This window comes from Polyergus mexicanus, unplaced genomic scaffold (assembly GCF_030449975.1).
Source record: "Polyergus mexicanus isolate NDT 795.1 unplaced genomic scaffold, iyPolMexi1.0 SCAF_8, whole genome shotgun sequence".
NCBI classification, from domain to species: domain Eukaryota; kingdom Metazoa; phylum Arthropoda; class Insecta; order Hymenoptera; family Formicidae; genus Polyergus; species Polyergus mexicanus.
Genome location: NW_027223328.1, coordinates 5,105,302 through 5,119,323, shown reverse-complemented (window position 1 = coordinate 5,119,323; position 14,022 = coordinate 5,105,302). Strand labels below are relative to the sequence as shown.

The window sequence follows — 14,022 nt, the reverse complement described above, 5'->3', positions numbered from 1 at the left end:
AGCCCGAGCGACCGCGCAATCACCCATTACGAAAACGCGGAAACCAAGGCACGCGGAATAAGGATGTTGCAAAAATGCAACGTAGAAGTCCTACCGAAAAGCAGAAAGGAAATTGCGAAAATGCAAGCAAAGAAGTCCTACTTAGAACTCCTTAGCTTGCATCCGGATCTTGCCGCAAAATCGAGCGACACGACGCATGGTCTTGTCGCTAAACGATCCCCTCCTGGGAAACCAAGGGGAGTTAATAAAAAGGCCCACCGCTAACGAACGGCGGGCAGTCTTTACCATAAATATTACGCGGGCAGTCTTTACCATAAATATTACGCGGGCAGTCTTTACCATAAATATTACGCGGGCAGTCTTTACCATAAATATTACGCGGGCAGTCTTTACCATAAATATTACGCGAGTAATATCTCTATCAACCGCGAGTGTCAAAACGAATATCAATAATTATTATAATATTAAATAGCCACGCAGTCGGCAGAAATATACACGAAGAAGCGAGAGGCGAGTCTCGAGACCGAAACTCGACTCTAGACACGCGCACGTTAAGATAACCGTTATCGTGATACGCGACGTGAGCGAAAGTGCGGGAACATTGTAAATAAACCAAACCACAAATAAATCTGATATTAATCTATTTATTTAATGTGGAAAGTGTCCGAATTATTTAAATAAAGTTCTCAGGCGGAGCCCGAATTCCCAAATTCCTTCCGGCAAACGATCCCAACTACCGTGCCTCTCCGGAGGCACAACAATTCTATAATATGCTATATTCCTAATGACACTATTATCTTTATTTTCTCTATTTCGATTGTTATCGGCAGTTCGTATAATTGATACAGTTGTATCAATTATACCATTCACAAGACCTAAATTAACATATTCCTTTTAATCATTGTTTGATTTCGATGGACAGATGAAACTAAATTTCGATATAAACTACGTAAATATTTAATAAATATAAATGAAATACATGTAATTCTTAAAACTACTGCCGAACGGTGTGTACTAACTAACTCAAGTGCGTCGAGCGAACACGAACACGTTACTCAGCGCCAGTGGCGCCGCCGGCGGGTCCCTCATTGCATTGTCCGCCGATGATACAATTGGCGACATTCATACTCGATTCAAACATACCGCCTACCAAATTAGCCATGCTAATTTTGTTATCATTATTTAAGGTTACAGGTAACTTACACAACTTGGTAATCGCTCGTTTAAAATTACCGCTTGCAGTCCTGAGGGTTGCCACGCGAACTAAATCGTCGTTGCCAAAATGCAACTCCAATACTCGCCCCAACTTCCACCTTAATGGCGGCAAATTCTCGTCACGCAGAATCACCAGATCTCCGATCTGGATATTGTCCTGTCTTTTCTTCCATTTCGTTCGACCTTGCAGATTGATGATGTATTCGGTCGCCCACCGTTTCCAGAAATCCTGAATCACACGCTGCACGAGACGCCAACGATCCAACCGATTAAGTTGAATGTCGGTCACATCGGTATCAGGAAAACTTGTCATCGATTCTCCTACAAGAAAATGAGCCGGGGTGAGAGGTAGCAAGTCAGCAGGATCCGTCGACATCGGAGTGAGAGGTCTCGAATTGAGACAAGCTTCAATTTGGATCAAGGCAGTCGAAAGCTCTTCAAATGTGAATAGCGCGCTGCCCATCACTCGTTTCAAGTGGTACTTGCAGGATTTTACACCCGCCTCCCAAAGTCCTCCCATGTGTGATGAAAAGGGAGGTATGAATTTCCATTCGATTCCCTCGTTAGTAAGCACCTTTCCGATGTTTCCCTCAACTTCAGCTTGAGCAAATTGATGAATCTCTTGAAGCTCTCGATTGGCGCCAACGAAGTTCGTTACGTAGAGTTTGCGCGGGCGTCCTCTCCGGCCTATGAATCGACGGAGCGTCGCGAGGAATGCAGATGTAAGCTCACTAGTAGCCTCCAAATGAATGGCCCTAGTAGAGAAGCAAACAAAAAGCGCGATGTAAGACTTGTTTGTTTTACGTCCTCGTCCCTTGTTGACAAGCGTTGTAATAGGATCGGCGAAGTCGACGCCGGTAACTGCGAATGCTCGGCTGGGACGTACTCGATCGCTGGGTAAGGATCCCATTACTTGAGACAGACCTCGTGGATTATTTTTTGCGCAACAAATGCACTCGTGGCAAACAATTCTCGCTAAGTTACGGCCCTTGAGCGGCCAGTATCGCTCCCTTATAAAGGATAGCAAGAGTTGTTGACTGGCATGTAACAAACGAATATGTTCTCTCTCGAATAACAATTTCGAGAATCGAGTTCCCGTCGGCAAAATTATCGGATGTTTTCTATCGAAGGACCACGCTTAGTGTTGTAGCCGACCGTCTACCCTGAGAATACCTCTTTCATCTAGAAACGGATATAACTGTAGAATTTTGCTGGTTGATTTTAATCCCCGACTCTTCTCCAAGCTGCCAATCTCGTCTTTAAATTCAGTCGCTTGCACGTGTAAAATGAGATGAATATGTGCCGTTTGCAGTTCCGAAACCGATAATCTTCACAACTCTCGTTCGCTCTGATCCTTCCTCAGATTAAGCATGTAGCGCATACAATATGCTAATACACGCTCTATTAGTGTTAGTGATGAAAACTTGTCAATCAACTCCTTGAGTATCGAATTCTCGTTACTAATAAGTGTGCAGATTCGTGCGTTTCTTCGTTTCTCTATTTGAATTTTTTGGGGTATTTCGTTTGGCGGCTCGAATATCTCAATGCTTCCAGAATTGGCTAGAGCTTCTTCTTGCAACCAGTGCGGTCCCGACCACCACAGCTTGGAGTATTTGGTTGGCACAAAGTTGCACCTCGTGAAATTATGTCTGCGGGATTTTCTGTGCCCTTTACGTGGTTCCAGTGTTTGGCTGGCAGCATCTCGACGATTTCGGCCACGCGATGCGCTACGAAGGATTTCCATCGGGCCGCGTCGCTACGAATCCACCACAGTACTACCTGAGAGTTTGTCCAGGCTTGTATGCCATCAATGTTTACGGTTAGGTTTCGTCTAACTTCCGTAATTAAATGAGCGAGAAGAACCGCGCTGCACAACTCCAATCGGGTATAGATGTCGGCTTGATCGGCGCAACTCGTGATTTAGAACATAATAGTCTGAATTCTAGTACGCCGCGCTCGTTCCTGGTCTGAACGTACAGGCACGCTCCATATGCGTTCTCGGATGCATCGCAAAATCCTTGTAGATATATGTTAGTTACAGTTTCACTTGGAATGATTTGTCTTGGGATGAGAACCGTCACGGCTATACTTAAATCCTTCTGGAATTGTTCCCATTTTTCTACGATATTGTCTGGCAACGACTCGTCCCATCGGCATTCGGTTCGCCAGGTTGCCTGCATGATGATCTTCGCCGTCGTTATTACAGGTCCTATGAGACCGAGTGGATCAAATAGCTTGCTAATTGCTGACAGAATCTCACGCTTGGTCTTAGCAGCTTCCATTCCGTGAACGCAGAATTGAAATTGATCGTCCTTGGGCCTCCATTCAATTCCGAGTGTTTTAATTGTATTGTTTGAGTCAATACTAAGATTGGACATATCCTCTCTCAAATGCGGAGGTATTTTCTTCAAGACTTCTGTGCAGTTGGAGCACCATTTGTGTGCCTGAAATCCTCCGGATTTCAGTATCGCCGTAAGCTGTTCCCGCAGTAAAATCGCATCCTCAGCATTGTCTGCACCTGCTAAAATGTCATCTACGTATATCTGATCGGTTAATGCTCGTGACGCCACCGGAAGCTCATATTTGTATCCTTCCGCAATCTTATGAATAAATTTTATTGTTAAATAAGCCGAATTCGCCTCACCGTATGTGACAGTATTCAGGCGAAATTCTCGAATGGGTTCGTTAACGGAAAATCTCCATAACACTCGTTGGCAATCTCGTCCGGGTGTACGATTACTTGTCGATACATTTTCTGAATATCTCCGGTTAACGCGACATTATAACAACGAAATCGAATAACAATATCAATCAAATTTCTCTGAATCGTACGCCCGACGGGGAGAATGTCGTTGAGCGATTTCCCTGAGCTAGTTTTACTTGATGCATCGAAGACTGCACGGAGCTTCGTGCTCGTACTTGCTTCCTTAATTACGCCATGGTGCAATAAGTATACCACTGGTCGCTTCGCGGTTTGATTGGTTTCGATCACTGGTGACATGTGTCCCGATTCAAGATAATCGCGCATAAATTCTACCTTTCATGAAGCGTCTTATCTCTATTGAAGCGCCGCTCTAATTGCATTAACCGTTTCCTCGCGGTCTCTCTCGATTCGCCTAATAGCTTCGGATCGTCAAGAAACGGAAGTCGTACTACAAATCTATTGTTGTCGTTTCGCGTGGTTGTTTTTTCGCAAAACTCATCGCTCTCTATTGCCTCCTTCAATCGCGGTTGAATCGCATTAATTTTAGAATTTTCGATTTCCCAGAATTTACTTAAAGTTTGATTAAGGGTCTCGCAATGCTCTAACGAGCATGTCAATGTTGCTAGTGTGGTGCAATTGCAAAGTAGAGACGTGTCAGCAATACGCGCGACCGATCCGGCTATTATCCAACCAAGCTTTATACTCTGCAATATTGGAAGATTGTCTCCGCGTTCGATTCTTCCCAACTCTAGCCAGTCAAAAAAGAATTCTGCTCCAATTAGCATATCGATAGAACCTCGCTTATAAAATTCCGGGTCCGCGAGTTTGATGTTCAACGGTATTTTAAACGTGTCATAATCTAACTCGATTGCCGATAATCTTTTCGTGATTTTAGGTACGATTAAAGTGCGAATGGTTGCGCAAACGCTAGAATGTCTCGACTGTACAGCAACCTTGCAACATTGACTCACATTATTTTCGATCCCGCTTAATCCCGTGACAATTTCAGAAGCTCGATTGCGCCTGACGCCTAATCGGTTGTACGCCGAGTGTGTTATAAAATGCGCTTCACTAGCGCTGTCGAGCAGGATACATAATGGAACGATGGATCCATTCGAATGAATTGCGTTGACCACTGCGGTGGCCATGAATACGTGCCTTCTGGTTGGCTCGTTCACTGCATGGTGAACGACAACGTTATTGCTCGCCTCATCGCTCGAGGACGGAACCTTTTGCACGCTGATACTCGCGCCACCTGGAACGTGCTTATCTGCTGTCGGACGATGGCATAGCGTGTTATGTCTCCCAGAGCACTCTCGGCAAGATCTAATCTTGCAGGCTTTCACGAAGTGATCATTGCGTAAGCAATTGGTGCAAAGCTTTAGCCGGCTAACCTCCTTGAATCTATCATCAATCGCCAACGCTAAAAACTTATCACAACAATACATAAAATGATTACCTTGACATAAATAGCATTTACCAGATTCAATTGAATTAGCTAATGTTATTGGTTTCTCATGACTATGAGATTTCGCCCTTTTTTTGTCCGATTCGGTCTTCCGTCTTATCTCCTTATCCTTGACTCTAGTTTCGATTCTCTCTAATATTTGGCATCTCTTCTCTAGAAAATCAGTCAAAGACACTAGAGTTACGTCAACCGCAATTACGCTTTGTTCCCATGTGCGTAGAGTTGCTGCATCGAGCTTAGCCTCGATCATATGTATGACAAGCTCGTTCCACGAATCTGTAGGCAAATTTAGAGATTTTAGCACTCTCAGATGTTTCAACGTGTAATCCACTAATCCTCGAATCGCCATGGCTGACTCCTTCTCCACTTTCGGCATCGTAAATAAGCATTGAATATGCTTCTTTTTTATAGCTCTTGGATCGTCGAATCGCCTCTTCAACAATTCCCATACAACCGCATAGTTTGCATAGTTCGCTCAGCTTGATTGATTCGATGATCTTTGCTGCGCAACCATCTAAGGAGGTAACCAAATATTTTTGAATGTTTGGTATATTCTCGTTGGAATGTATCATAGACTGAAATGTTTCTGAAAACCGCTTCCATTCCTCCGTTTGCCCGTCAAACGTCGGAAGTTTTACAACCGGCAATTTAATCCTTGATTCCTGATTGACAGTTCCGCCCGCATCCGCGAGGTTGCGCAGTATCTGTTTGCTGCTCTAATAACCTCGTGACTGCGTTGCCGTCACTGCTCGACGATTGCGAACCACTACTTTGCAAGCTCAATCGTGTTATGAGCCTTGCTGCAATACGTGCGTCAACGCTTCGTCATTTGCTGGCGAACGTGCCTTGGTTCGTTGCGCCGTCATGCCATTTAGCCATTGTTTTAGCCTAGCCTTCAGATTGAAATACCTTTCATCGAATTCCGCGTCTTCTGCTGCGTTCGCGTCGTCGGTCTCGGTTTCCGTGATGGCAGCGATCTCATGCTGTATCTTCTCGAACTCGTTCTGTATCTCTTCTAGTCTTGTGAGATATATCTCCACTTCTTCTCGGCTTATTCGATCTTCTTGTATTCGATCAACCCTTGTTTCGAGTTTAGTCAGCTTTGATTTGGTAAATCCACGTTGCTCGCTGAATTTTGTGATCTCGGCCATTGTACTGTCTCGTTTAACCTAACCTTTCTCGTACTTCTTGTTTCATGGACTGTATTACTACCTTCGACTTGTTGCACCTTATCCGGCTCGAAGGACCAATGTTTGATTTCGATGGACAGATGAAACTAAACTTCAATATAAACTACGTAAATATTTAATGAATATAAATGGAATACATGTAACTCTTAAAACTACTGCCGAATGGTGTGTACTAACTAACTCAAGTGCATCGAGGGAATACGAACACGTCACTCAGCGCCAGTGGCGCCGCTGGCGAGCCCCTCATTGTATTGCCCGTCGATGATACAACTGGCGACGTTCATACTCGATTCAAACAATCATTATACATGCTCCTAATTTAATAATTATTATTGGAAATTATTAGTGGAAATAGTTTTGGTCAAACTGAGTCGAAAAGTCTTGAACCATTTTTTTTATAACGCTTAATAAAGGAGTTATTATTGAGTAAAGTCTAGCCAATCAGCGCCAATCTTTAGCCGGGCGCTTGTTGATGAAACACGCGTCTGTTAATATGTGGTAGCGCGTGGATGACCGATGTGCGCCTGGCTAAAGGTTGGCGTTAATTGATCAGACTTTACTCAGTAATAATTCCTTTATTAAGTGTTATAAAAAAATGGTTCACAGGACTTCTCGACTCAGTTTGATCCAATCCACCTTTTGTTTGGTCACTTACTTGTCGGACACTCTATACAAGTGGCATATACATATATTTCGAAAATCTATAGCAAAATTATATAAGAAAAAAAAACATCATAAATTTTAATATGTTGCAACAGTTCATTGTTCTCATTGTTAGAAGCGATCAATTGAGTCATTTTTTCACAATATATTTGCATATTTTTCGATATAAATCTCAAATTATTATTTACTGATTTGTCATAATAATCAATTTTTTTTCGTAGAATAAACATGTGTTGTTCCGTGTTTTGCTTATATTCTCTCTAAAACCATGCTTTTTGTCATATTGTTGAGATGTATAAACATCATTAAGCTTTATAAATGAATTGCAATCTTCGAATGATTGATGGTCGTCAGGTGGTTGACTTTGATATGCTCTGTCCATAATATATTTTACAATGCTTTGATCTTTTGTAGTATTATAAATATATAAGTAATATTGTAAATATATAATATATATTATACTATTTTTTGTCTCTTTATGTATATCATCGTAGACAATAATTTCTCTTTGAGGTTCGGTTCTTCAGTTAAGATTTCCACGTTATCTTAATTGAACTCATGATTTAATAGTCTGTGATTTGTTATCACTGAGTATTGCGATGTATTTTTGTGATTGCGATGCTCCTTCATCCCGGTACTCAAAAATCTACGTGTGTGTTTGCTCTGCATAGAAGGCGTCGAAATTATTGCATGCAATTTAATAAATTACATTTTTATGTAAATCTTTAGGTAATTTATCTTTATGTAATTTGATGAAACGATTGAATTTGTTTATGCCTATATATGTTACTTTTGTATCTAAATCGCGAATCGCTTGGTTGAATTATTCAGAGATGGCTGGTACATATATTAAAAAAAGATGAGACTTCTTTTTCGTTTGTGCCAGTAATACTTTTAGAATTAATCTTTGAGATAAAAAATTTTAATCTTTTATTAATAATTTTAAATATATAGAATAAAGGATAATAATTATTCAATAGAATATTAACAACAAGCTCGAGATTTTTTAAATAAGATCTAGGATGCAAAAGCAGAAATGTTTTATTTGTAAGGCCAATGATCGTGTCTTTCTTTTGGCAGAGGGTGTCGTGACTGAAAATTCAGATATCTGCCTGAGAATATAGGCTTATAGTACCAATCAAATTCCATCATTCTTATTAAGCATTGTCTCTTCAAAATATTTTTCTTATTATACATTTAATAAAATATTTTCTTATTGGAGGGAAAAATTCATCGACATCATATTAAGAAAATGTCAGACTGTGCTTTTTTCCAACAGAATGCGAATATTAGTTATTATGCAAAATCTTTTTGTTTATTATAAATAGATATTCTATCTATCATAAATCAACAAATCCTTTTCCATAATTAAAGTATACATAATAACGGAGTGCGGAGTTTACGATTTCATATAAAAAGTGAAAAAAAATGAGAAAATTACAGTTTTGTTATTGGCTTCTGCCATCAACATTTACTTAATATAACATGTTTGTAATCTGCACGTGCCTAATCAGTAAACTCCGCACTCGGCATTTCATCAAAGAGTATAAGTGAACTTAGAGAAGTGAGTTTAGAAGCTTTATAAAAAAGATTTTGCAAAATAAAATTTTTGTGCATATGTGTGTGTGCAAGATCGAGGCTCAAGAGTAAAACAGAGCAGTAGATTAGTTGCGTGATGTCGTGATAGGCAAAGCTGCAATCTTACAAGACAAGGACAGATATAATTGTACTATCTTTGTCTCTTTCGTGCGTGTAAAGTACATACATGTACGCACTAACATTATTGCAGTATCTTTTCTCTCTTGATCATACGCTCTGTCTCTTTCTAATCGCTTGCTCGCTATGTACTACGTATCGCTTAGCTTCATGCTCCTCGCATATTCACTTACGCGTTCATTCGCGCTTCTCTCTCTCTCTCTCTCTCTCTCTCTCAGAGCTTGTTCATTATTGTATTCTTTTATTCCCATTATTATATTCTTTTATTTGCTCAACTTTTATTCTTTCTATTCTTGTCTCCCTACATGAAAACAAATAAATTTATTTATTTATTTTTATTTTATAAAGCATAAATGATACACAACAATAAGTTATTTTCTTTTTCTATTTAACTATAATTAAATACAACAGATGTACATATAAAAATACATATAATTAAATACTGTTTCTATTTATAAGATACACATCTCATTTATATTCTATAAAATAAAGATGAATAAATTAATGTATTATTATGTAGGAAGACGAGAATAGAAAGAATAAAAGTCAAAGAAATAAAAGAATATAATAATGGGGATGAAAGAATACAATAAAGAACGAGCAGAGAGAGAGAGAGAGAGAGAGAGAGAGAGAGAGAGAGAGAGAGCAGCGTGAATAAACGTGTAAACGGATGTGCGAGGAGCATGATATATATATACATATAATCTTTATGACAATCTATTATTATTTATAGTTATATTGAGTAATTTATAAATGAGAAAAAAAAATTTGATATATTTTATCCTCTTATGTTACCAAACATTTACATATTTATACAAGCTTGCCTATATTTATAGAAAATAAACTTTTTCTAAAGCCAAAATTTAGAAATTTAATTTTTGTCGTAAAATATTTATGAATAATAGTTTTATGTATCGAATTAATTTTAATCAATATGAAAATAATTTTTTTATTTGGTTAGAGAATATTCGTTTATAAAGATGCGCATTTGTTTTTATATGTATGGATCGGAAAATAAGTCGACTGTACCATGCACACACACATGTAGGCAGGCACATGCGATCATATCAGTGCGCGGTAGATAATCAGTCACGCGTGTCGTGTACATACGCGTAACAAGAGATTACCGCAAAAGTACACTCAATTGTTATAACGTGTTAAATTTAAAAAACGAGTGTTATGTTTTTGTAGTATGGTTTTAATAGTGTGTCTACTAATGGGATGAAAATATAATTTTCGAGAGACGCTTGCCCGTAGACTTTCTTTAAAAAGAATAAGGGTCAAAAAGTTAGTATATTTATATACCATAATTTTAGAAGGAATTATTTTAATGTATACTATATACTAATATGATACTAGATATTATTTAATTTTATTTCCGTACAGTCTACACAAAAATATAAATATAAATAATGCAATATTATATAAAAATATATTCCAAATTTCTTTTTTTTTAATTATATCTTTAAAGTAATTCCTAAATAGAAAACAACATAAAGTCTTTTGTATAAAAAATTGTAATATAAAATTGATCTTCAAATGGAATTTAGAATGACTGTATACACATAAACATATACATTATATATGATACACATAGTATTTAGTACTCATATTTTTGTTATAAATGAATAGACAGATATGGACAAGAAAAGAAAGAGGAAGAGAGAGAAAGAAAGAGAGAAAGAGAGAGAGAATAGAAATGAGTAAGCGAGGGAATGGCTGTAAAACGATATATCGATTGATAATTCATATCAGTCACTAAACATTAGTGGGCATAAAGTATTGCTACGGAGAAAGATATAACTATTTCCTTTTTTTTCTTACTTTTGGCACTTGTACAGACACTTGCTCAGTTACACTCATATCTTCTTTCTCTCTTTGCCCATTCTTCTCTGTCCATCTCTTTCTTATCCGAGCATACTATACATGTGTTATATATTATCTACATGTGTGTATATGTTTGTATATATGTAATAGTAACTTTAAATTTATTAAAATATTAATCTTTTGCTTATTTGTATATTTCACTGAAAATTGATTATATTTATTTTGCAATAGTAGTTGTGTCACAGTAGTTAGTTAGCCAGAGGCGATCAATTCATAAACTGGTTGTTGAAAGAAATATTTTCTACCAAATGCGTTTTGCATGTACGCTTTAGTTGAAAAATGTATCCCAAAAGCGATCAATTCGTGAGCTGGTTGTCGAAAGAAATATTTTCCACCAAAAACGTTTTGCATGTACGCTTTGGTTGAAAAATGTAATTCAGAAACGTTCAATTCGTGAACTAGTTGTTGAAAGAAATATTTCACACCAGATCCGATTTGAATGTGTGCTCTGGTTATTAAAAAAGTAACATTTTGTTTCAGAGACGATTTTTATTTGTGTGCTAGTTGGTTTAAAAAATATTTTATTCCAGAAGCGGTTTGCATATGCGCTCTGGTTATTGAAAAAATATTTTATTCCAGAGGCGATTTTTATTCGTGTGCTGGTTGGTTTAAAAAATATTTTATTCCGGAAGCGGTTTGCATATACGCTCTGGTTATTAAAAAAATATTTGATCTCAAAGGCGCTTTTTATTTGTGTGCTGGTTGCTTTAAAAACTATTTCGTATCATAGACGGTTTATGCATGAATATTCTGGTTAATTAAAAAACAGTTATTCCAGAAGAAATTTGAAGAAACTTTTTGAAAGACAAAATAATTATCCTTCATATGATCCGTACCAATCATATATAATAATAAAAGCTTATAAATTATTGGAAGGAATTATTATTGTGATTGCTGACGATGTATTTTTTCTTTTTTTGATGGCACCAAATTTTGCGTATATAATAGTCTATCAGGCTGTGTATATATAATGTGGTAGGAAAAGAGAAAAAATATATACATCTTCATTATTAGGAAGCAATCCTTATGAGGAAAAGTACTCCAAAGATGTAAAGAGTATGAGAAAACGGTTTTTGTAATATTATAGCAAGCAACTGCTGTCTTTTTTAAAATGATAAGAAATTATGATTTTAAAAAATCTATCCTGATACTCGTAACAATATTGATCAGAAAAAAATGCCTCAATCTCGCTTGCAAATTATAAACGCAGATATGAAAATAAATAAAATATTTTAATTGCATCCTCACGAAAATGGGTGATGGAAGAGCCTGTTTTATATTTTCAATATTCAGAATTTTGTAAAACTACATTATTCTATTGCGATCAATATAAACAATGAATTGTAAATCTATTACAAATATATAAACATGTACGTATACGATCAAAAAGATATATATATAATATTATGTACAAGGTGTAACAGAGCGCCGGTATCAGCAGTTTTTTGAGGAAACGCATTTTCGTGAAAAATGTTTCATACAAAAGTTTTAGAGCTCTAAGTGGCGTATTATATAATAATATTAGTGTGACCTTGAATAGTACCATCAAGGTCATATAAAAATCACTTTTTATACTAATTGATTTGTCTCATTATTCTGTACATAAAAGTATTACGGTAAGATTATCGAAAACTAAATATTTTACAAGATATTTAATTTTTTATATCAAAATATGTAAGATTAAAATATAAAATAGCTCAAAAAGTACTTAATGAAAAAATACGGTAATTATTTACTATAACGGACCCAGCTCCAATCACGTTGACCTTGATATATGTTGTCAAGGACATAATCCTGAGTAACTTTTCCTTATAACTTAATCGGCGGTCATTGTTTATTAAAAAGTTATTAACAAATAAAGTTTGAAAAATAAAATATTAATTTTTACATAAGTTTGTAATTTCCACGCAAGAAACGAGGTCTATCTGCATCAGAACCCTGATTTAAATGTGAAACAAGGTCTTTACATAATTAATATAATATTAGAAAAAATCAGTGCACATAGGAATCAAAAATTTTATTTATTCTACAGTTGCAAATATACTGTTTTCATCTAAGGGATACAATGTTGCCATTATTTCAAAAAATTAACGTATTCGTTCATAATATTGATATTTATGTTTAAATATAAACTATATTTTTATTATTGTCAACATAGTTTCGTGAAACTAGATGACTTTCCACGTGAAACAAGGTTGATTTCAACACATTCTCTGTTTACAGGACGAAACACAACAATAGAGGGGGAAAGGGGGACTCACTACGTTCATGCATAAACTTTCCCATTCTCACAACAATTCTGGACTAAACCTTGTTTCGCATTGTAAAGTATATACACGAATACAGTGCGTTCCGCCCCCCCCCCCTCGCCCCTTAACCCAAATCAAATTTTAGTTTTAAATAAGAAATAGGTTTGGATTAGATTATATCTTCCGGAAGTGGAGTCCCCCCGCAGGAGGGACGGAACCCACTACATCCCCGCATACACTTTCCCATTCAAACAACAATTCTGGGCTGAACCTCGTTTTGCATTGTAAAGTATATGCATGGATACAGTGGGTTCCGCCCCCCCCCCTGCAGGGGGGACTCCACTTCCGGAAGATATAACCTAACCCAAACCTATTTCTTATTTAAAACAAAAATTTGGTGTGGATTACGTCGTATAACTTAAACCAAATTTTCGTTTCGAATCTAACTTAAACTTTAAATATCTCAAAAATTATAAGAGACCGCCGATTAAGTTATGAGAAAAAGTTATTCAGGATTAAGTCCTTGACAACATATATCAAGGTCAAGGTGATTGGAGCTGGGTCCGTTATAGTAAATAATTACTAAAAATACTTTATTATAGTGTTTTGAAAAGCTCTCGAGATAAGCTACAAGAATATATAATGAAAAATAGTAGATTCTATTTAAAAAATTCAAAGTGATTTTTATATGACTTTGACGGTGCTATTCAAGGTCATACTAATAATATTATTATAAAATACGCCAATTAGAGCCCTATAACTTTTGCATGAAACATTTTTCACAAAAATGCGTTGTTTCCTCAAAACATTGCTGATATGGGCGCTCTGTTACACTCTGTATGTATGATACCAGGGTTGGGAAGTAACGCGTTACTTGTAACGCCGTTACCGTTACAGTTACTTTTTTTCGGTAACTGTAACGGTAATGGC

At 37.0% G+C, this 14,022-nt stretch overlaps 3 protein-coding genes across 3 annotated transcripts; all 3 read right to left on the bottom strand.

Annotated features, from left to right (window-relative positions):
* Nucleotides 1–1,051: 1,051 nt before the first annotated feature.
* LOC138935803 (uncharacterized) lies at nucleotides 1,052–2,125 on the bottom strand. Its single transcript, XM_070300636.1, has one exon. It carries the CDS (start codon nucleotides 2,123–2,125, stop codon nucleotides 1,052–1,054), a length of 1,074 nt encoding a protein of 357 aa, XP_070156737.1.
* Nucleotides 2,126–3,059: 934 nt separating this feature from the next.
* LOC138935802 (uncharacterized) lies at nucleotides 3,060–4,216 on the bottom strand. The gene is made up of 2 exons (XM_070300635.1): nucleotides 3,956–4,216; nucleotides 3,060–3,815 (listed from the first exon to the last, which is right to left on the bottom strand). The coding sequence occupies exons 1-2, from the start codon at nucleotides 4,214–4,216 to the stop codon at nucleotides 3,060–3,062; spliced, it is 1,017 nt and encodes a 338-aa protein (XP_070156736.1).
* Nucleotides 4,217–4,248: 32 nt separating this feature from the next.
* LOC138935801 (uncharacterized) lies at nucleotides 4,249–5,763 on the bottom strand. Its single transcript, XM_070300634.1, has one exon. It carries the CDS (start codon nucleotides 5,761–5,763, stop codon nucleotides 4,249–4,251), a length of 1,515 nt encoding a protein of 504 aa, XP_070156735.1.
* Nucleotides 5,764–14,022: the final 8,259 nt, after the last annotated feature.